This window comes from Littorina saxatilis, linkage group LG13, assembly GCF_037325665.1.
Source record: "Littorina saxatilis isolate snail1 linkage group LG13, US_GU_Lsax_2.0, whole genome shotgun sequence".
NCBI lineage: Eukaryota > Metazoa > Mollusca > Gastropoda > Littorinimorpha > Littorinidae > Littorina > Littorina saxatilis.
The window spans coordinates 40,074,554-40,097,795 of NC_090257.1; the positions used below are offsets into that span (position 1 = coordinate 40,074,554).

The window sequence follows — 23,242 nt, forward strand, 5'->3', positions numbered from 1 at the left end:
GCCGACCTTGTAAGATCGACGCGTTTATGCCTGCTTAGTTGGTGTGTTTTTTTTACATTTAGTCAAGTTTTGACTAAATGTTTTAACATAGAGGGGGAATCGAGACGAGGGTCGTGGTGTATGTGCGTGTGTGTGTCTGTCTGTGTGTGTGTGTAGAGCGATTCAGACTAAACTACTGGACCGATCTTTATGAAATTTGACATGAGAGTTCCTGGGTATGAAATCCCCGAAAGTTTTTTTCATTTTTTTGATAAATGTCTTTGATGACGTCATATCCGGCTTTTCGTGAAAGTTGAGGCGGCACTGTCACGCCCTCATTTTTCAACCAAATTGATTGAAATTTTGGTCAAGTAATCTTCGACGATTCGGTATTGCATTTCAGCTTGGTGTCTTAAAAATTAATTAATGACTTTGGTCATTAAAAATCTGAAAATTGTAAATAAAAATAAAAATTTATAAAACGATCCAAATTTACGTTTATCTTATTTTCCATCATTTGCTGATTCCAAAAACATATAAATATGTTATATTCGGATTAAAAACAAGCTCTCAAAATTAAATATATAAAAATTATTATCAAAAAACTTTTTCGAAATCAATTTAAAAACACTTTCATCTTATTCCTTGTCGGTTCCTGATTCCAAAAACATATAGATATGATATGTTTGGATTAAAAACACGCTCAGAAAGTTAAAACGAAGAGAGGTACAGAAAAGCGTGCTATCCTTCTCAGCGCAACGAATACCCCGCTCTTCTTGTCAATTCCACTGGCACTGCCTTTGCCACGGGCGGTGGACTGACGATGCTACGAGTATACGGTCTTGCTGAAAAATTGCATTGCGTTCAGTTTCATTCTGTGAGTTCGACAGCTTGACTAAATGTTGTATTTTCGCCTTACGCGACTTGTTTATTCTTTGATTTCATCTTATAATAAATCAATGGATGTAATTGAATGAAAATAATTTTTTAAAATTTAAATATATAAGTACGTACATGACACAGCATCCCAAACAGTTCCAGCTGTCTCTCCAGAAACATGTACTCGTCATCCTCTGTTGATTTCTATGGTAACAAATATACAAATCAAAATAATTACAAAGATTGATCACTAGACACAAACGTGGGGAGTTTCAGTAGATGTAGATTCCACCGTCAATAAAACAATTGGATCATACACATCATCCTATGGTAAACTATGGCATTTAAAGGCATATTAACTCGATGAATATACACGCTAATTGCTTTACCAACAGCTGGAGACATGCTAAATTAAGTTCCCTGCAAAATATTGTGGTCTAGGACCCCTTCAATGTTGAGATATGTTAATTTTCATTTTGATCTGGATCGTCCTATTTATAGATTTGCCAACAGAGGTAGCGTTGACGCAAGGGAAATAACTCCGCGTCTTTGTTGACATCCTCACTTTTTCAGAGGCTAGAACAAGCTGTAATGCATGTATATGGTCCGCGCATTGCGACATATCGTCATTATATGGCCTTATGATGCATTTGACATCGATTATGGGCAAACTACACTTTGTAAACACGGGAGCGCGTACATATGCCTTTAAAATGCAACTCATTGCCCAGATTGATAAAACACGCATTTTGAGATTTTTTAAGATCCATATAATCCACAGTCACGAACATAAATGATTAATACATACATTTCGGTTTTATCAGATAGACATGACAATAACAGAGAGCCAATCTTGTTCAATACACTTCAAATGTGTGTTGCTGCGTAGATTGATAAGCCACACCCTCGGAGAATATTAATAAATTTAGTATCTACAGTCATTAAAATTACCCAATATTGACGGACTGTGTGATATCTTCTGCTATGGTCTGTTGAGACAGTGATATCAAAATCGAGACGGGAGGTCGAGATTTTGATATCACTGTCGAAACAGACCAATAGCAGAAGATATCATCACACAGTCAGTCAATGTTAGATATATTGCTAATTCTCTGGACATTTTGTATTTACTATAAAGAAATTACAAAAGTATTTGTCTCAGTTTTGGCTGTTCCATATCCCTCCCTCTGATTATTATTTCTTTTTGTTCATTCTTTTCTTGTACTTTTCAGTATTTAAAAATGTCTTTTCTTTAAAAAAAAAGTCTTTAGTCACTTGCTCAACTAAATTCTGGGATCATTACATTTTCATATATATTTGTTTGTTTTTAAATTTAGGTGTTTTTGTTTTTGAAGTGGGGAAGCAATAAAGAGGTCGTCGATATCAAAACTGATATCGACGGAAATTTCGTCGATATCACTTTTACAATGAGCTCAGTTTTGCCCAATTGACCAATGGAAATCCACGTAACATATGAAATAGCAATATAGGTTGATATTAAATTTTCTTATGGACCTTTATTCACACACTCAGGTTTGCGTTGTGGAGGTATGTTGCTACAGTGCATAATTTGGTCAGTGTATCAGGTTTTAAACACAAACTAGTGAGCACTATTGCCCTTGCATGTTTGCGCCGATTACATAGGTCTTAAGAAAAGCACCTACTTTCCCCCAAAAGCAGATTTGTCCCTCGTGTTTATCATGGCGCAAGACAGTGTCTGTCAAAAACTTTTCTGGAGCAAAACTCACAATCCGTTTGTGAATTCTAAAAAAAAAACCAAGTGTCAATTAAATCACTGAACCCTTTATTTTTTTCCAATTTATAAAATTTGTATAATTTTTTTTGACCGGTCCTTATCATTTATGAAGAGTGTACGTACAATTTTATCAGATCAACATTACAAACATGGAAAACAGCGCTTGTTCTGTGCACTTAAAACAAAGTTTCTCTCAGAGGGTTTACTTTGTCTCCAGTAAAGTAGCACGCTTTGTTCTGAGTATTACATGATCAAAACCGTTCAGCCCTCAGTACATTTTGAATAGTGCGTCACAAGATGGCTTTTATTTTACTTTTGGCCTATGGGGATTAAAAACTGATGAAAGATACAGTTCTAAACAATTTATGGGTGCATTTCGTGTGTGCGCATCCCTCCTGCAGATGATATTATTTGAGATAAAACATGTGCAAAACAAGACGAGATTTGTTAGACCAAACAGAAGTTAAAGATGAAGAATTTAACAACATCAACTTTATGTTGTGTGTTTGTTTTGTTTCGATTTTTTTTCGAACAGAAGTTACAGACGAAAGGAACACACGATATTCACACTTACATCGGTAGTGAATGTCCTCAGCTCTTCCCACTGTTGTCCCTTGTCGGTAGACACGTACACAACGTTTTCTGTTTTACCGATCTTATCACCCAGGTCAGTCAGGTACACGCATTCCTGTGTCGGTAACACAAATAGAGCATTTAAGAAAAGAAAGTTTCGCTTAAACAAAACTTTATTCAATTTTTATCAGGACAAAAAACAATACATGGCATTTAAGATTACTACCTCAAGCATAAAATGCTTATTTTAAGTAATCATAAGAAAGAAAGTTTCAGTTGATTCTCTTCATGGCGCTTGTCTCTTCACAAAGCATGGCAGAGTGCTGGAGATGACAGTTACGTGGAGTTTTGGTCAAGGTGACCCCCCGGCGCGGACGGCCAAGATTTTCTACTTTTTGACAGAGATTTGAATATTGAATATTTTAACAAGATTTTCAACTTGTTGACAAAGATTAGGATATTTAACAACATTTTCAAGTTGTTGACAGATGTTATGATATTAAACAAGATTATCAACTTTTTGACAAAGATTAGTGTCACGTTTCAATATATCACTCAAGGTGATTATGAACCGGTTAATTACTACTAATTAACTAACCACACCACGATCCACTCTCGCAGGCATACAATTAAATAGAGTCAACAAAAGTATAAGTTTCAGACGCCTGTTTATGTATAAACTCTCCACCTCCCTCGAGCCTTCACTCAAAATATGTTCCTTTTACGTTCTCAACACGTAAAAAACCAGTGTTCACTGACAAAATGCCAGTACTATGTAGAAAATTATAGTAACACGCTGAACCCGTGTAAATACAGTCGAAATGAGAATGTTCTGTTCGAAAAGCTCTAGTTCGTGCAGGTGTCACACACCCCACGTTGTCACTACTCCAATGAAATCATAGATACGAAAAGACAACGGTGGTCAACGGGGTGCGTACGACATGGTGCACTTAGCTTTCTCTCTGCTGCTGCTGCTTAGCCGGTATGCTGGTTAGTCGGTTCGCTGGTTAGCCGGTCCGCTGGTTAGCCGGTCCGCTGGTTAGCCGGTCCGCTGGTTAGCCGGTCTCCTGGTTAGCCGGTCTCCTGGTTAGCGTAGCCTCAACAGTTCCCGCCAGAGTCAGCCGTGCCGATGTTACGGGAACGTAACGAACGAACGAAACGAACGAACGAAGGAAGGCTGCAAACAGAAAGCATCGGTGCACTAAACATGTCAGCTACCCCTCACCCACCACCTTAAAACATGTCATCTTTAAATATCTCATCGAGCACGTGGGCCTGCACAAAACTGACTTTTTACAACAACAAAACAGCCATTTTCCGTCCTTCTCTCCCTATCTGCAAAAACCATATACAGATTAGTATTTTAGCGTCACAGAGAGTAAATTATGCGCTAACCTGGAAAGAACAACAGAGAGTATTTCATTCCACAACACAGACTCATCAACAGCGTTAAATAATGATTTATTACCTCAAAAGCCTATGATTGTAACTCTCAATGGAAGCAAAGTCCGCCTCCTCCCTGGAACAGTCTCTGTTCGTCAACAGTGACCCAAAACGTCCAGAACCCCTTGTCGAATCCTTATGCGAAAGCCATCGCCGACGAAGGAAATGTGACGACTTGTCCTCAGCAAAATACGTGGCAGAGGAAAGGAATAACTTGTGGAAGTTCCCCTAGAGTGCCGAATATGATACTCGGTGAAAAACCATCATACTCTAGTAACTGTGTGTTAGGTCCTTCCCCTTCTGCCGCTGGGTGTCAAGTGTGTCGTCCTTGAGTCTCTGACAGACCACCTAGCCAAATACACGTGACTGACCTTGTCACCAAACCAGTCCAGCTATACACAGTTTTGCCTCCCCAAGCAGGGAAAAGACACGAGAAACTCAATCCCTGAAAATCCCGTGCGCGCTGTCAGCGAAAAAAACCGTCAGCCCTATGACAGCAGAAACCTGCACTGTGAAGCTCGTGCGTTTCAAAACATCCGTGCTCGGGAGCACTGTCAGCAAAAACTCTGCTGTGTCCAATATCACGCACAGGCGCTTTCTATCATACATTGACCCAGAACAGGCACTCCACTGAGTGACGCTTTCTTGGTCTCTGTCACCCGATCGTGACACACCTCCCCTCTTCAAGACGAAACCTCGGTTTCGCTCACAGTCATGTTCTCCTCTACAGCCCGAGAGAGAAAGTCAGCTCCAACATTGTTGGCGCCCGGAATGACGCGTACCGTGAATTGGTACGGTTGGAGAATCAACGCCCAGCGCATAAGTCTGGCGTTTGCCAACCTTGCAACCTGAAGATATTGCAGAGGTTGATGGTCCGTCTCCAGACAGAAAGGTCGTCCGTACAGGTACGCTTCGAACTTCTGGATGCCCCAGACAATGGCGAGACACTCGCGTTCAACCGTTGCATACGCTGCCTCGGCCGAGGTCAGCTTACGGCTGGCGAAGCAAACAGGGTGCAAAAACCCCTCTGTCTCCTGAAGCAACACTGCCCCAAGTCCCTTCCCTGAAGCGTCTGTCCTCAGCACGAAGTCCTTGTTCAGGTCTGGTAGTCGGAGAATAGGCTGACTGGTGAGTCGCCTCTTCAGGGTGTTGAATGCGGAGCTACATTCCTCAGTCCACACTACAACGGTCGGTTGTAGTTTCTTGGTAAGGTTGGTCAGTGGTAGAGCGATTTCGGCAAAGTGCGGGATGAAGCGTCTATAGAAGCTGGCTAGGCCCAGGAAAGACCTGACTTCTTTCTTCGTGCGCGGTGGCTCCGCCTCCCGAATCTTCTGGATCTTGTCGTCCTCTGGAACGAGCAATCCCTCGCCGACAACATGACCCAGGAAAGACAATTCCCGGAATCCCAAGTAGCACTTGGACGGTTTAGCTCCCAGATTTCCGTCCTTCAACCTTCCGAACACGTCGCGCAGGGCGTCGAGATGTTCAGTCCATGTCTCTGTCGCGATCAGCACATCGTCGATGAAACTGCTGATGTCCTCGCGCTTCAATGGTTCCAAAAGTTTCCTCATCATGCGAGTGAAGACGGCACCTGCATTCTGTAGACCAAAAGGCATGACTGTCCACTGGAACTGGCCGAATGGAGTGGTAAATGCAGTCTTTGGGCGGTCTTCCTCGGCAACTGGGATTTGCCAGTATCCCTTGGTGAGGTCCAGTTTGGAAAAGTACTTGGCCCTGGCCAAGTGACTGAAGAGGTAGTCCACATCAAGCATGGGTTCCGCGTCAAACGCCGTAATCTTGTTCAGCTTCCGGTAGTCAACACAGAACCTGACGCGTCCATCCTTCTTCTTTACAAGCACAATTGGTGAACTGTAGGGAGAGTTCGCTGGCTCGATGACGCCCAACTTCGTCATGTCGGCGATTTCCTTCCTGACCACCTCCTTCTGGGCATGAGGCATGGGATACTGCTTCGTCCTCACTGGCTGTTTCTCCAGCAAGTCGAAGGTAAACTCCTCTAGATGCGTCTGAAGTGGTATGTCTGTAAGGACCCGTGCTGCATCCTTCAGGATCTCTTGCAGGTCCGCCTGCTGGTCGTCCCCAAGATCAGGTGAGATGTGCACGTCCGTGAGATCCTCACTAGCCTCCAGCGGACAAACTGGTACCCGTCCTCCTCCCTGTTCTTCCGTTGTCTCGTCCATCACGACAGCAACTGCTTCTGTCACTTTGTCCTTTTCCCCGTAGGCAGTCCTCTCTATGTAGGCGCGCAGCAGGTTGGCGTGGTACAGGCGTGCTTTCCCGTTCATGACGATCCTGTAGTCGTTTTGGCCCACTTTCGCTGTCACCTCAAAAGGTCCTTGCCACTGCAGTTGTAGCTTGTTGTGTTTGACAGGTAGAAGTAGCAACACCCGTTCTCCAATCTTGAAGCTGCGCGGCCGTGCCTTGCGGTCGAATCCTCGCGCGTAACGCTGTGCTGCTCTTCCCAGGTTCTCTTGAGCCAATTTGCAGGTCTCTTCAATCCTGTTCCTGAGTTCTACGATGTAGGTCGCTGTCGTCTGCACCTCCTCGTCAGCTTCTTCGTCCGTCCAAGCTTGACGCAGGATAGCCATGGGACCGCGTACCTGTCTGCCGTACAACAACTCAAATGGGGAAAAACCCAAGCTCTCCTGAGGAACCTCGCGGTATGCAAAAAGCAATGCTGGGATGTACCTGTCCCACGTGCGTGGTTTCTCCTGAGCTAGTTTCCTCAGCATGGTCTTCAAGGTGCCATTGAACCTTTCCACCAGTCCGTTGCACTGAGCATGGTAAGGAGTGGTGAAGTGCTGCTCCAGTGATAGCAGTCGTGCTGCCTCCGCCATCACTCCTCCCGTGAACTGCGTGCCTCTGTCGGTGAGTACCTCTGATGGAATTCCCAGCCGGGACCACATAGTAACCAGAGCCTCAGCTACTCGCGTGGCTTCAATCGATTTCAGAGGGATCGCCTCTGGGTATCGAGTAGCGTAGTCCACCATGGTCAAAATGTATCTGTTTCCGTCCTCAGACGCAGGCAAGATGGGCCCGATGATGTCCACTGCCACCCGACGAAAGGGTTCGTCGATGAGCGGCATCTTCTCTAAGGGGACCTTCCTCACCCTTCCTTTGGCAACCACCTTCTGGCACTTATCGCAGGACGCACAGAAACGTCGGACATCCGTGCAGATGCCTGGCCAGTAAAAGTGGCGCCAGACACGATCCGTGGTCTTCTTGGTACCAAGATGACCTCCCAGAATCGAGTCGTGTGCCGTTGCCATGACACCCTCGCGAAACTCGCGAGGCACGACAACCTGTTTGAATGTACCTTCTTGGTTGCTGAACTCACGGTAGAGCAACTTCTTGTCCCTGAGGAACTTTGACCTCCCATGCTTCCCGCTCAGCTTCACCTTCCCCGACTTCGCGTGCTCCCGAGGAGTAGCTAAGGTCGGGTCAGAATCCTGAGCCTTCGCGAGAAGCGCGGGGGTCACGTTCCCCAGGGCAGCTCGTGCAGCAGGTAGGGGTTTGAGAGGTTTGTCCTCTCGCTCCGCCTGTGCCCGCGTGAGCACTGAAATGACGTCGGGAGACCGATAAACGGGAACCTCCCTGGTGACGCCGTCCACAAACTGATGACTCAGCTCGCCGCTCAGTCTCTTGCTGTTACGCAGACGTCGTCTGTAGGCTTCAGCAGTCAGGTTAAAGCGCTGGAGTAACGCCTTCTTAAGTGCCTGATAGTCTCTCGCCTCGTCGTCCTCCAAAGCGTTGTAGAGCTGCAATGCGCGTCCCTTTAAGCAGGTGCTAAGGCGGCTAGCCCACGTGGCCTCTTCCCACTTCTGGTCAGATGCAATGCGCTCAAACCGGCGTAAAAAGTCGTCGAGCTCGTCCTTGTCATCGTCGAACGTCGGCAGTCTCGTACGGTCGGCAACAAACGTCGGCGCGCTAGCCTGAGTAAGCGTACCCTTCTCGGCCTGTAGCCTAGCTAGTTCTAGCTGGAGATCGCGATCCGCCTGCTCTTTCTCTTTCCGTTCCTGTCTGTCAAGTTCGGCCTGTCGTTCGGCCTGTCGTTCCTGTCTCTCAAGCTCGTCTTTCTTATCCTGTCGGTCACGTTCGTCTTTCTCTTTCCGTTCTTGTCTGTCACGTTCGTCTTTCCTTTCCTGTCTGTCTCGTTCAGCCTGTCGTTCCCTTTCTTGTCTGTCAAGTTCGTCTTTCTCTTTCTTGTCCTGTCGGTCACGTTCGGCCTGTCGTTCAGCCTGTCGTTCCCTTTCTTGTCTGTCAAGTTCGTCCTTCTTGTCCTGTCGGTCACGTTCTTCTTTTCTTGTCAGTCGCTCAAATTCTTCCTTCCGTTCTACTTCTAAGCGTTTTAGAACGCTTCGGGCTCTAACGCGTGCGTCTCGCTCAGTCGGTTGCTCGCTGCCAGGAGTCTCGAAAGTTATTCTCCTCGTCGGAGATCCCCCTGTAGCCATGGTTAGTTTTAGCAAAGCTTTATCACAAAAGTAAGTCTAACGCAGCTATAGCTAGAATACGCGGTGACGAAAGCGGTGGATACAAAAATCCAGCAACCGGAAAATGCAGAAGAAAAATCCAAACGGTGTAGAACAAATCGCGTAGCCTACTTTATGGCTGCTTTCTGCGGTGAAACAAAGTGTTTCCCACAGCCGTGGCCTACTTTATCGGCTGCTTTTTGCGGTGAAACAGAGTGTTTCCCACAGCCTTGGTTAGGACAGAAGTCCTCGGACCCTTCCCCCCCAAAATTCCAACAAAGTCAAAATATGGAGAAAAATCCAAGTAAAACAAGACGGTAGAAAATGTAACCTGTTACGGAATGCGAAACAACAATGTAGAGAAAACTGAGTAAAACGAATAACAAATCCGCTAACCCCGCTCAGCTCTCTGCAACGGAAAACTCTGAACGTACAACAACAAAGATTCACAAACAAAGGAAAGGGAGATAATCACAGTTAGCGCATACAATAACTCACAAATTACAATTTACATTTCCTGCAAGATGTGAATCGCTTAAGGTGTGGTATATGATCAAAACTATACAAAAAAGGGTAGCACCAAGCAGAAAATAAGTCGAGCACTGACGAGATTATCTGCTCTTAGTTCTCCTTAATTGGTGGGTCTTTATCAGTTGGAAATTAACTGAGTAAATCCCGGCTTGGCCCCCACGTGTCACGTTTCAATATATCACTCAAGGTGATTATGAACCGGTTAATTACTACTAATTAACTAACCACACCACGATCCACTCTCGCAGGCATACAATTAAATAGAGTCAACAAAAGTATAAGTTTCAGACGCCTGTTTATGTATAAACTCTCCACCTCCCTCGAGCCTTCACTCAAAATATGTTCCTTTTACGTTCTCAACACGTAAAAAACCAGTGTTCACTGACAAAATGCCAGTACTATGTAGAAAATTATAGTAACACGCTGAACCCGTGTAAATACAGTCGAAATGAGAATGTTCTGTTCGAAAAGCTCTAGTTCGTGCAGGTGTCACACACCCCACGTTGTCACTACTCCAATGAAATCATAGATACGAAAAGACAACGGTGGTCAACGGGGTGCGTACGACATGGTGCACTTAGCTTTCTCTCTGCTGCTGCTGCTTAGCCGGTATGCTGGTTAGTCGGTTCGCTGGTTAGCCGGTCCGCTGGTTAGCCGGTCCGCTGGTTAGCCGGTCCGCTGGTTAGCCGGTCTCCTGGTTAGCCGGTCTCCTGGTTAGCGTAGCCTCAACAGTTCCCGCCAGAGTCAGCCGTGCCGATGTTACGGGAACGTAACGAACGAACGAAACGAACGAACGAAGGAAGGCTGCAAACAGAAAGCATCGGTGCACTAAACATGTCAGCTACCCCTCACCCACCACCTTAAAACATGTCATCTTTAAATATCTCATCGAGCACGTGGGCCTGCACAAAACTGACTTTTTACAACAACAAAACAGCCATTTTCCGTCCTTCTCTCCCTATCTGCAAAAACCATATACAGATTAGTATTTTAGCGTCACAGAGAGTAAATTATGCGCTAACCTGGAAAGAACAACAGAGAGTATTTCATTCCACAACACAGACTCATCAACAGCGTTAAATAATGATTTATTACCTCAAAAGCCTATGATTGTAACTCTCAATGGAAGCAAAGTCCGCCTCCTCCCTGGAACAGTCTCTGTTCGTCAACAGTGACCCAAAACGTCCAGAACCCCTTGTCGAATCCTTATGCGAAAGCCATCGCCGACGAAGGAAATGTGACGACTTGTCCTCAGCAAAATACGTGGCAGAGGAAAGGAATAACTTGTGGAAGTTCCCCTAGAGTGCCGAATATGATACTCGGTGAAAAACCATCATACTCTAGTAACTGTGTGTTAGGTCCTTCCCCTTCTGCCGCTGGGTGTCAAGTGTGTCGTCCTTGAGTCTCTGACAGACCACCTAGCCAAATACACGTGACTGACCTTGTCACCAAACCAGTCCAGCTATACACAGTTTTGCCTCCCCAAGCAGGGAAAAGACACGAGAAACTCAATCCCTGAAAATCCCGTGCGCGCTGTCAGCGAAAAAAACCGTCAGCCCTATGACAGCAGAAACCTGCACTGTGAAGCTCGTGCGTTTCAAAACATCCGTGCTCGGGAGCACTGTCAGCAAAAACTCTGCTGTGTCCAATATCACGCACAGGCGCTTTCTATCATACATTGACCCAGAACAGGCACTCCACTGAGTGACGCTTTCTTGGTCTCTGTCACCCGATCGTGACAATTAGGATATTTAACAAGATTTAAAGTACCGACTATAAAAGAATCTGAGTTCTAAAGAACCATCTACAATTAACTTTGATGCGCCTTAAATGCGAACAGTGTTTTTTCAAGAGCAGGGCGAGATCAAACCAGCGACTTAGATCGATGCTGAATAGGTCTCACTTGACCCCATGGGTGCTCGAGACAAAAACGCAATAACAATCAACAAAGAATAAATAAACAATATGTCTTTGTGACATATTAGTCACTGCAAGAGGTTGTTACGTTTTTGCAAAAGTTCTTGACTACTTGAGAAAGGACTGGTAATGAGACCCGCAGACAAAAGTAGACAGACAGACAGACAGACAGACAGACAGACAGACAGACAGACAGACAGACAGACAGACAGACAGACAGACAGACAGACAGAGAATACAAGCATGTCACCTCATTCTCCCCGTTGAGCCAGGTCTCATTAATGTAGTTCTGCTTCTAAAAGTACTGGTAATGCGACATGCAGACAAAGGCAGACAGAGATACAGCAAGACAAGCAGACAGACATGCAGGCAGAGAATGACAAAGACAAAGACAACAAGAAATTCCTTCGAGGCAGGAAAAACACCCCCGTTGGTCAAAGGGAAATAACCATTCTCACTGCACCCATTCTCACTGCCACCAACTGAGAAGGTTATTTCCCTTTGACCATTAATATGTCACTCTTAATCTTAATCCACCAATAACTCCCTAACCGTGTGTTTGACTGGTCCCAATTTTTGTAAGGACCGTCTCAGGAATGTATAGAACCTGTTCACCAAGTTTGGTGACGATCGGTCCGTTCATTCTTGAGATCTATATGCGAACACAAACACACAAACACACAAACACATCCAGTGAAACCTATACACACCCCTATACCGGGGGTGTAAAGAGACAATACAAGCATGTCACCTGATTCTCCCCTTTGAGCCAGGTCTCGGTGATGTAGTTCTGGTTGTCAGCTATGGAAACGCCGTCACATACACACAGCACACTCAGAAGTTCCAGGTATCTGTGATTCTGTTTGAACATTGTAAAAATCAACACCTTGTAAGGCACCATAAAACAAAATAACAATAAACAGAAAAGGCGAAAGAGAAAAAAATATGGTTTCTGGTAAGGCAATTTCATAGACATTCAAAGAAGAAGACGTACCAAATAATAGAATAAACATGATATCTAGCAAATAAGTTATCTGACAAAAGTGAAAGGACTTAAACCTTAATGATTGTAATTCATAAAACAAGAATTCAATTGCCAGTTCAAGAAAACGTTCTATCAATCTTCATAAACATATGTTCACGAGAATATTAACAACAATGGCATATATTGCTATTCTAATAGATACTTGAGGGAATTCGGGGAGTCTCACACCACCCTATTTCAGCCATGGATTTTTGCATGGGATGAAGGCATTCTGATAATCATCGGGCCACGCTATCGCTCAGTCTCTCTGACAGGATGAATAATTACTACGCGCATTAAAGGGAACTCTATCAAAACAAGAATACAGAGTTATCACCCATATGTTTTTCGCTAATGTTTCTGATAACAGACGAAAGACGAACGTGATTGTAGAATGGCCGACTTCGACAGTGATCTCCGTTCTGTTCTTCACAGTTATAATAAAGACATCGTTCTAAGGTCATTTTGTTATGATCACGTGACAAAGTTGATTATTACTTGACACTTTTGCCATATTTAGAGTTGTTTGCACAGTAAATACATCCGCGTAAGATAGCTCACTTGAAAGTGTCTTACATAACAATTCCTTTCTAAATCAAAAACAATACACAACACCATGAAAAATTATTATCGACGATCGCGAAAAATAATAATAATAGTAATCGATTTCCTCTCCAGAGAAGGAAAACAAAGGCATCCTGTCAGGGATAAATGAGACCCGAAGGGAAGTAACTCATTTTGACCTGAGTTCAGGATGGGGGTGAAGGATATTAAACGGAACAGAAAAAGGACGTCACTTTACCACGTCCGTGACTGAGCCGCGCGCGTGCATGTTTATAATTATCTCCCTTAAAAAGTGACTTTTGGTCAGTCAAAATGGTGTAGCTAACCACACAACAAGATGTGTTTTCCGCTCTACGTAGATGTTAGCGTTTTTCTAGATCTGAGAAATCTCAAACAACACGTTGCGTTGAGTACGAATGCAGTTTGTCGTTGGTGCGAGAGGGCAGCGGTGTCGATGCGCAGGAAAGATGCGAATGCGTGATGTATTGTGTAAAAAAATTCCATCTCACACGGCATAAATAAATCCCTGCGCCTTGAATATGTGCGTGATATAAATTGCATAAAAAATAAAATAAAAAAATCCCTGCGCTTAGAATTGTACCCACGGAATACGCGCGATATAAGCCTCCTATTGATTGATTGATTGATTGAGTTGATGACAAATACCTTCTCTTTCTGCAGGAGATCAATAAATTTGTCGATGTGGTCATGAGAGATACGGTCCACTATCTTGCGGTTGTCACGAATCAGCTCCATTACCATGTGGACTGCATTCAGCCCGATCTTGCCCTGGAAGTTACACAATACAATACAATACAATACAATACAATACAATACAATACAATACACACAGCACAGTACAGTGTCATGCAATGGCATACAATACAAAACAAAACATTACAAAATAATACAACACAACACAATTCAGCACATCACAAATGTCAGGGTAAGTTCCGTCAATCCAGGAGGGAGAGAGGGGAGGGGGGAATTAATGTAATAAGGACAAATAACTATATTTAACGCGTCCTTTTGGTTTTTTTAGAAACCTCTGAGATCTACTCTTGTTGTCGTTGTTGTTGTTGTTGTTTTAATATCAATAACTGCATATTGCATCCGTTGGGAGAGAGAAACGTTTTAAATACTCACAGACTGAATGTCGAACTGTGTGAGGAAGAAGTCGATGTATCTGGCGATGTACAGCTCATTCTTGCGACTGTCGCCTTTCAGGTAGGTGTACAGAACATTGTAGGCCCCGGCATAGATGTTTGCTACATGCCTGAAAGTAGATGGAAATCAGTCAGCTACCTGCCTGAAAGTAGATGGAAATCAGTCAGCTACCTGCCTGAAAGTAGATGGAAATCAGTCAGCTACCTGCCTGAAAGTAGATGGAAATCAGTCAGCTACCTGCCTGAAAGTAGATGGAAATCAGTCAGCTACCTGCCTGAAAGTAGATGGAAATCAGTCAGCTACCTGCCTGAAAGTAGATGGAAATCAGTCAGCTACCTGCCTGAAAGTAGATGGAAATCAGTCAGCTACCTGAAAAGCTTCACAGGTATAATGGGAAGTCTTACTCTTTTACTTTGCACAGAAAAGTGAATTACGGTCGGATTTCATCTAGATCTAGATGTTTTCTTGAAACGGCCAGATGAATTACAAGTTCCATACTTGATTGTTTTTATTCCATTGTAAGTGTATGTAGACAATTGCTTCACACTATGTTTCAAACCATAACGAATAATTCTGCTCTTTTGTGTCTGTTAGTCAAAAATGTTGGCCTTTTAGATCCGTTCTGCTCTTCTTATCAACAAAAATACTTATGAATACTCATATAATTATATGGGCACAACTCAGTGTGCGACAGGCAGTTTCGGTGTCGGAAACCGCCTGACAACTGCGATGTAATTTTCCTTGTTCTCATAAGAACAGAAAAATCTTTGAGTCTTTGAGTCCTGAGTCTTGATATTATTGCTTCTTTGATACAAATGCAAATTTGCCTCTGCTTTGTTGTTTTCGCGTTGGAGACCGGGTCACAGCAGAGCATAAAATATTATGTATGACATATGAGACTGCTGATGAAATAAAGAAGACTCACAGTGGAATACGAGCTTCTTCTTTTGATACTTTCAGCAAGGCCACCAGCAACTCCACAATCTGAAATCACAAATCATTGAATATTGCAGATACCTTGCCTTGCGTGTAGATCCCATTGTAAACCATCTTTCCATTCAAAGGAGTAACCATGGGGGCAAATGTGACCAAAATAATAACAAATGGGGTCGGGTAGCTCAGTTGGTAGTGCACTGGACTTGTGACACAATAGGGTTACGAGTTCGGATCCAGTACGTGTCAGTAACAGTCACGGGCCAACTTTATGCGCAGACTCAGAGACGGTATCCATGTCCCACCTCCGCGTCACTACAGTGGCACGTAAAATATCTCGGTCATTCTGCCATAAGTGCAGCTGGCTTATTACAGCTAAACACGCACGTACATACGTACCTGGGTAACGCGACTCTTGTTGCTGCTGTCTTTCCACTTGGAGGAAGCAAACCGAATTTCCCGAGTCAGAGTTTTTAGAGTGTAGGTCGAAAACGAATCTATACAAGAAACAGCAATAATAAACTTTTATCACGAATTTTCAAAATCGCGTGTTGAATACTTAACAAAATTTCCGATTCATAAACTACGGATGTCAACCATGTACGTATATATCAGTTCACATACCCTGAGATTCCGCATGAGTTTCTGTCGGTTTTTACTTGGCATACTGTTCACGATCATGAAGTCTTGCATTTCTTGGAGAGACTGCAGACAAAAACAGTAAACAACTGGATTGGAAATGTCACTATTTGAAGCTTGTGTTCATCCCCGATATGATATAGAGAGTGCATATTAATTACAACAGCAAAATGCTTAGATCTATCACAAACAAAACGCATCACAAGCACGGATTCATCCACTTCTTGGCGGAATTGCACTATGCTTGATATCCTTTTCAAAAGTTAAATAACAGTTAAGGCTAGTACAAGTGTCAATCCAAATAACAGCATGCGTTTATTTGGGATGACAAATATTAGGCATTGTCCACAGAGCGAAACATGACCCCAAAAAGATCAATGCAAAAGAAGCTTAAAAAAGTACTGGAATGTGTTTTTGTTGTTGTTGTTGTTGTTGTTGTTGTTGTTGTTGTTGTTGTTGTTGTTGTTGTTGCCCACAATGATACTCACTGCTGTAACACTATGAGCAGACTTTGCAGTCAGTGGGACACCATTTTTCTTCTGAAAACCAAGACAAAATATGTCATGACTTCGAACGAACACAACTGACCAAATCAAAAGAACAGACGGGTCTTTGGTAAAAGTTCTGCCGACAAAACTGCTTAAATGCGATGTGGGTACGCTATCTCTATCTGTAGAAAACAGAAGGAAAATGACGAAAGACATGTCGGATACCAGTTTTTATATGAAGGGAACCATGCCTGCCTTGTAAAAGCAGATACTGGGAGATACAAAGGGAGAGTGAGTGAGATAGAGGCAGACAGGCGGAAAGAACAGGAGAGAAAGAGCAGTTTACATCGCTAACGGTTTTCTGCATGGAGAACACGATGCCATGTTCTGGAAGATGACATAGAGGGCAATGGCGGTACTAAGGAAACCACATGCCAGGGTCTGGAAGATGACATAGAGGGCAATGGCGGCGATAAGGAAACCACAAGCCATGGTCTGGAAGATGACATAGAGGGCAATGGCGGTAATAAGGAAACTACAAGCCATGGTCTGGAAGATGACATAGAGGGCAATGGCGGTAATAAGGAAACCACAAGCCATGTTCTGGAAGATGACATAGAGGTCAATGGCGGTAATAAGGAAACCACAAGCCATGGTCTGGAAGATGACATAGAGGGCAATGGCGGTAATAAGGAAACCACAAGCCATGGTCTGGAAGATGACATAGAGGGCAATGGCGGTAATAAGGAAACCACAAGCCATGGTCTGGAAGATGACATAGAGGGCAATGGCGGTAATAAGGAAACCACAAGCCACGGTCTGGAAGATCACACAGAGGGCAATGGCGGTAATAAGGAAACTACAAGCCATGGTCTGGAAGATGACATAGAGGGCAATGGCGGTAATAAGGAAACCACACGCCATGATCTGGAAGATGACACAGAGGGCAATGGCGGTAATAAGGAAACCACAAGCCATGTTCTGGAAGATGACATAGAGGGCAATGGCGGTAATAAGGAAATCACAAGCCATGTTCTGGAAGATGACATAGAGGGCAATGGCGGTAATAAGGAAACCACAAGCCATGTTCTGGAAGATGACATAGAGGGCAATGGCGGTAATAAGGAAACCACAAGCCATGTTCTGGAAGATGACATAGAGGGCAATGGCGGTAATAAGGAAACCACAAGCCATGTTCTGGAAGATGACATAGAGGGCAATGGCGGTAATAAGGAAACAACAAGCCATGGTCTGGAAGATGACATAGAGGGCAATGGCGGTAATAAGGAAACCACACGCAATGGTCTGGAAGATGACATAGAGGGCAATGGTGGTAATAAGGAAACCACATGCCATGGTCTGGAAGATGACACAGAGGGCAATGGCAGTGATAAGGAAACCACAAGCCATGGTCTGGAAGATGACACAGAGGGCAATGGCGGTAATAAGGAAACCACAAACCATGGTCTGGAAGATGACATAGAGGGCAATGGCGGTAATAAGGAAACCACAAGCCATGTTCTGGAAGATGACATAGAGGGCAATGGCAGTAATAAGGAAATCACAAGCCATCTTCTGGAAGATGACATAGAGGGCAATGGCGGTAATAAGGAAACCACAAGCCATGTTCTGGAAGATGACATAGAGGGCAATGGCGGTAATAAGGAAATCACAAGCCATGTTCTGGAAAATGACATAGAGGGCAATGGCGGTAATAAGGAAACCACAAGCCATGTTCTGGAAGATGACATAGAGGGCAATGGCGGTAATAAGGAAATCACAAGCCATGTTCTGGAAGATGACATAGAGGGCAATGGCGGTAATAAGGAAACCACAAGCCATGGTCTGGAAGATGACATAGAGGGCAATGGCGGTAATAAGGAAACCACACGCCATGATCTGGAAGATGACATAGAGGGCAATGGCGGTAATAAGGAAACCACAAGCCATGGTCTGGAAGATGACATAGAGGGCAATGGCGGTAATAAGGAAACCACAAGCCATGGTCTGGAAGATGACATAGAGGGCAATGGCGGTAATAAAGAAACCACATGCCATGTTCTGGAAGATGACATAGAGGTCAATGGCGGTAATAAGAAAACCACAAGCCATGGTCTGGAAGATGACATAGAGGGCAGTGGCGGTGTAACCGAGTGCCGAAACACTACGATCACCTCGGGAGGCGAAGTGCAATCAAACAGGATTGAAAATGTTAGGGCTAATTTCTTAGCCCTATAAAAACTGTTATGCAAACCCGAAGGTTTCCATGAACAAACAGACAATCGGAAACCACCAGACCCCATCACAAACAGAATTCCACAATCCACCGGTGTTGACTTAAAGGCCAACAACTCGGGTGCAGAGTCTGCTGTGAAAGGAGCGGTAGCCTCCCCTGTCACAATCGCCCCCGTTTGAATGAACTTCGTCCCGAAGTTCCGAACCGGGGGACCACTGTCCATCCCAAGTTCGCAGAATGGGAACAGCACGAAAATGTTCAGTGGTCATATTATGCCATTACCTGAACATATGCCGAGTCCCATCCCTGCTCGCAAGCGCCAGATGTAACCGAGTGCCGAAACACTACGATCACCTCGGGAGGCGAAGTGCAATCAAACAGGATTGAAAATGTTAGGGCCAATTTCTTAGCCCTAATAAAACTGTTATGCAAACCCGAAGGTTTCCATGAACATACAGACAATCGGAAACCACCAGACACCATCACAAACAGAATTCCACAATCCACCGGTGTTGACTTAAAGGCCAACAACTCGGGTGCAGAGTCTGCTGTGAAAGGAGCGGTAGCCTCCCCTGTCACAATCGCCCCCGTTTGAATGAACTTCGTCCCGAAGTTCCGAACCGGGGGACCACTGTCCATCCCAAGTTCGCAGAATGGGAACAGCACGAAAATGTTCAGTGGTCATATTATGCCATTACCTGAACATATCATGCCGAGTCCCATCCCTGCTCGCAAGCGCCAGATGTAACGGAGTGCCGTAACACTACGATCACCTCGGGAGGCGAAGTGCAATCAAACAGGATTGAAAATGTTAGGGCTAATTTCTTAGCCCTATAAAAACTGTTATGCAAACCCGAAGGTTTCCATGAACATACAGACAATCGGAAACCACCAGACCCCATCACAAACAGAATTCCACAATCCACCGGTGTTGACTTAAAGGCCAACAACTAGGGTGCAGAGTCTGCTGTGAAAGGAGCGGTAATAAGGAAACCACAAGCCATGTTCTGGAAGATGACATAGAGGGCAATGGCGGTAATAAGGAAACAACAAGCCATGGTCTGGAAGATGACATAGAGGGCAATGGCGGTAATAAGGAAACCACATGCCATGTTCTGGAAGATGACATAGAGGGCAATAGAGGTAAATAAGGAAACCACATGCCATGTTCTGGAAGATGACATAGAGGGCAATAGAGGTAAATAAGGAAACCACATGCCTTGTTCTGGAAGATGATGTGGAGATCAATAAGGGGAAATAAAGGAAGAAGAAAGACTCACTTCAGACACGAGTTTCTGTATTGAGGGCGGCCATGTAACAACAGACAGACAGACAGACAGACAGATAGACAGATAGACAGACAGACAGAGAGGGCATACTCACGTCACACACGAGTTTCAGTATGAAGGGCACCATGCCGGCCATGTAGTGGAAGTTTTCCACCAGCTCTGGCTCCACGAACTGCAGAGTGAAGGCGTCGTCATACTGCTTCTCCTGGATCGCCGTCACCTGTGTGATATACAATGTTATAAGCACACCTGTATGCGAATCGTTCAATAATTCAATAACTTTCTCTATTTGCACACTGTGAAATTTCAATCACTTAAACAATGATCATGATTATTACGTTTCCACATTAGCGACCATGCGAATCGTACCTGTCTTGTTTGTGCAGTTGTGTACCGTAGTCCGTTGAGAGAGTGAACATCACCTCCGCCTGTTCTGTCCTGGCTTGTCTGGTAGTCATCTGTGATCAAACAACATCGCCAGGTCAAGTGCAATGAATCTGGTCACAGCACAGATATCATTAGTTAAGGCCTTCCTCAATGGGGTCCGAAGATGACTTCGCGAAGACTACGAATAAAAATTCAATGAAAAAAATCCGTGCAGCGAGCTTCGTGTGATGGACTTCCATAGTCGAATTCGCCCAATTAATACGAGTTATTAACTATATCTGTATGAAGCATTAAGCATGATTCATTAAGTATGGCTGTCATACACGTAAAATCCCACTCTTGCAAAATAAAAACCAACAACACACGAGTGTACGTGGGAGTTGCAGCCCATGAACAAAGAAGAAGAAGACTCCGATCTTGTCCATGGCATATACATTACCTGTGAGGCCATGAAGCCAGAAACCGGTGACCACATGCTCTACCCGAGCGTACGCCTCGAAAGGAATATCATCATTGTCCTGCAAATGCAGTAAAATAGCAATGAGCGGTATATATATATACATATCTTGTCATATAGCTAACTAAACATGGAATATACACTTATATTGCTATTCTGGTAGACACGGGTTGAGTTTGGCTGCGTTTCGTTTGCACTGGATATTTTAGAGAGAAAAAAATTGTTTATGATGTTTATTCTTCTTTCTGGTTTGTTTTGTCCGGGTGTAGTCGTTTGTGTGTGACACGTCTATCGGGGGCCCGGTAGCTCAGATGGTAGAGCACTGGACTTGTGATCGGAAGGTCGCAGGTTCGAATTCGGGCCGGGACGGACACGGGTCAACTTTATGTGCAGACCCAGAGACGGAAGCCATGTCCCACCCCCGTGTCATCACAATGGCACGTAAAAGACCTTGGTCATTCTGCCATAAGTGCAGGTGGCTGAATACACCTAAACACGCAGACACCTGGGTAGCGCGACTCCGTTGCTGCTAGCTTTCCACTGGGAGGAAGCGACCCGAATTTCCCAGCGATGGGACAATAAAGTAATGAAAATGAAATGAAATGAAATGAAAAATGACGTCTGTAATTTACCCTGGTCACCGCGTGAAGACGAAAGACGGTGGTCGGGTCCTTGCTCTCCGTCTTCAGGGTGACCTTCCGTGATTTCTTGTCCACCGCCAGGTAGCGTCGTGTGCACATGTGGATGATGCGGCACTGCTGTTCCCACTTCACGATACCACCTGTGTGAGATAGTAAAGACTTACCAGAAGGAAATAATTAAAGTAGACGAATCATAAGGAAGACAACAATATCATCATCATCATCATTACAGCATCGATCAACGTTGTCGTCGTTGCCGTCATCATCGTCATCATCATCAACATAATCATCATCATCGTCGTCGTCGTCGTCGTCATCATCATCAACAACATCATCGTCATCATCATCATCATTATCATTATCATCATCATCATCAAAAGCAACAACAGCAGCAGCAGTATCAGCAAGAGGAAGAGGCACACTGAGGAGGAGGAGATTATATATAGAAAGGAGGAGGTGCACAAGGTGGTGAATGTAAACTGCTGAGGTCACAGATAAAAATCAACAGGAAAGCGAGAACATGATAAGGAAAAAATCTCTATCTGCCAGTACGTGTCAGTAACAGCTTCCACCTACCTGCAACAGGTCCATCCTCCATCTCTATCTGCCAGTACGTGTCAGCAGAGGTGCTGGGGAACATCGTCTTGGGTTGACTCTGGTCCACTGGCCGCAGGCGTAGGTGAACTGTTGTCACGACATACACTTACGTTAACATTTCATCAGTCTGAGCGGATATATCCGTACCTGGTCAGATAGAGCCACAGGGCCGGACCCAGGGGGGGTTCCAGGGGTTCCGGAACCCCACCCTTGGAAAAAGCATGTACCTTGCTTTGACTTTTACTAGCTTTAGCACCAAAACAATGCTGCTCTTAACCCTCAAAACAAGGCCCAGAATGCACCAGATTGCACAGATTTTAACCGTTTTTCAAAAAATTTTCGGGGGAGCATGCCCCCGGACCCCCCTAGTTCGCGCGCCTGCGCTGATTTGCCCCCCCCCCCCCCCCCCCAAAAAAAAAAGGAGGAACCCCCCCCCTTACAACTCATTTGGTCCGGCCCTGAGCCATATGAGTGGGTACGGATATTTATCCCAGGACCTGCTAGACGGGCTTGTGTGAATCCGAGTCGAGTAAACTGCGGGGTTCAGCGACAAATGAGGGAGTGGCATCAAAATGAAAAGAAGAAGACGAAAAGAAGTTGGAGATACAGTTAAGATATATGAGGAAGAGAAGAGGATGTGAGGTGTTAATGTTAGATGTAGCCAACCTTAGGTGTTCAAACTCAAGACCGGGACAAAGTAGAAAGCGATGTACCGCGACCGACTCTCAGTGCCGACATACAACTTCCAAGCTTTATTGCTTAAGTCTACAACAGGCGAAGTATTGAAGCTTTGGCTCACCTAAACCCGACAACTGAATATGTAAGTGATCCACGTGTGAAAACCGAAACAGAACAGCGCGATGACAGCCAACATTTCTATCCCCGACTGACAAACAGTAACACTGCATGCGAACTGACTTGGGTCAACGATCAAACCAGCACGGCCCGAACTGAATTTGTTGCGCTGCCATTATCGTGCGCAATTCTGGTAAAAATATAAACCCGGTATGCCGAATTGAGTATAACGAAAGCCGATGTCAAATATACACAGGGATATTTTAAAATGACTTTCAAAATGTAAAAGCAGACAGCAGACCTTTTTATAAGCAATATGAATGACTGAATGTCCACATACAAGTCGAATGACGCCGTCCATTATGCAGACAAAAGGGAACTGGCATTGCGCATGAATTCATTGACATGAATTTCGACTGCGGAGGCTTTTGGCAAGCTGAAAACAGGCACGGGCAGGTTT

The 23,242-nt window shown here is 44.6% G+C and overlaps 1 protein-coding gene across 1 annotated transcript in view; it reads right to left on the reverse strand.

Annotated features, from left to right (window-relative positions):
• LOC138945902 (inositol 1,4,5-trisphosphate-gated calcium channel ITPR3-like) overlaps nt 1-23,242 on the reverse strand; it is a 90,855-nt gene that overhangs the window by 55,035 nt on the left and 12,578 nt on the right. Inside the window, exons 10-24 of the mRNA XM_070317421.1 lie at nt 21,967-22,074; nt 21,382-21,530; nt 20,732-20,810; nt 20,275-20,363; nt 20,000-20,125; nt 19,611-19,731; nt 16,762-18,554; nt 16,381-16,431; nt 15,878-15,958; nt 15,246-15,304; nt 14,300-14,429; nt 13,820-13,942; nt 12,317-12,424; nt 3,189-3,302; nt 994-1,062 (exon numbers count right to left, since the gene is read on the reverse strand). Of these exons, the coding sequence (XP_070173522.1) occupies nt 994-1,062; nt 3,189-3,302; nt 12,317-12,424; nt 13,820-13,942; nt 14,300-14,429; nt 15,246-15,304; nt 15,878-15,958; nt 16,381-16,431; nt 16,762-18,554; nt 19,611-19,731; nt 20,000-20,125; nt 20,275-20,363; nt 20,732-20,810; nt 21,382-21,530; nt 21,967-22,074 (3,200 nt within the window). The remainder of the gene's footprint in view (nt 1-993; nt 1,063-3,188; nt 3,303-12,316; nt 12,425-13,819; nt 13,943-14,299; nt 14,430-15,245; nt 15,305-15,877; nt 15,959-16,380; nt 16,432-16,761; nt 18,555-19,610; nt 19,732-19,999; nt 20,126-20,274; nt 20,364-20,731; nt 20,811-21,381; nt 21,531-21,966; nt 22,075-23,242) is intronic.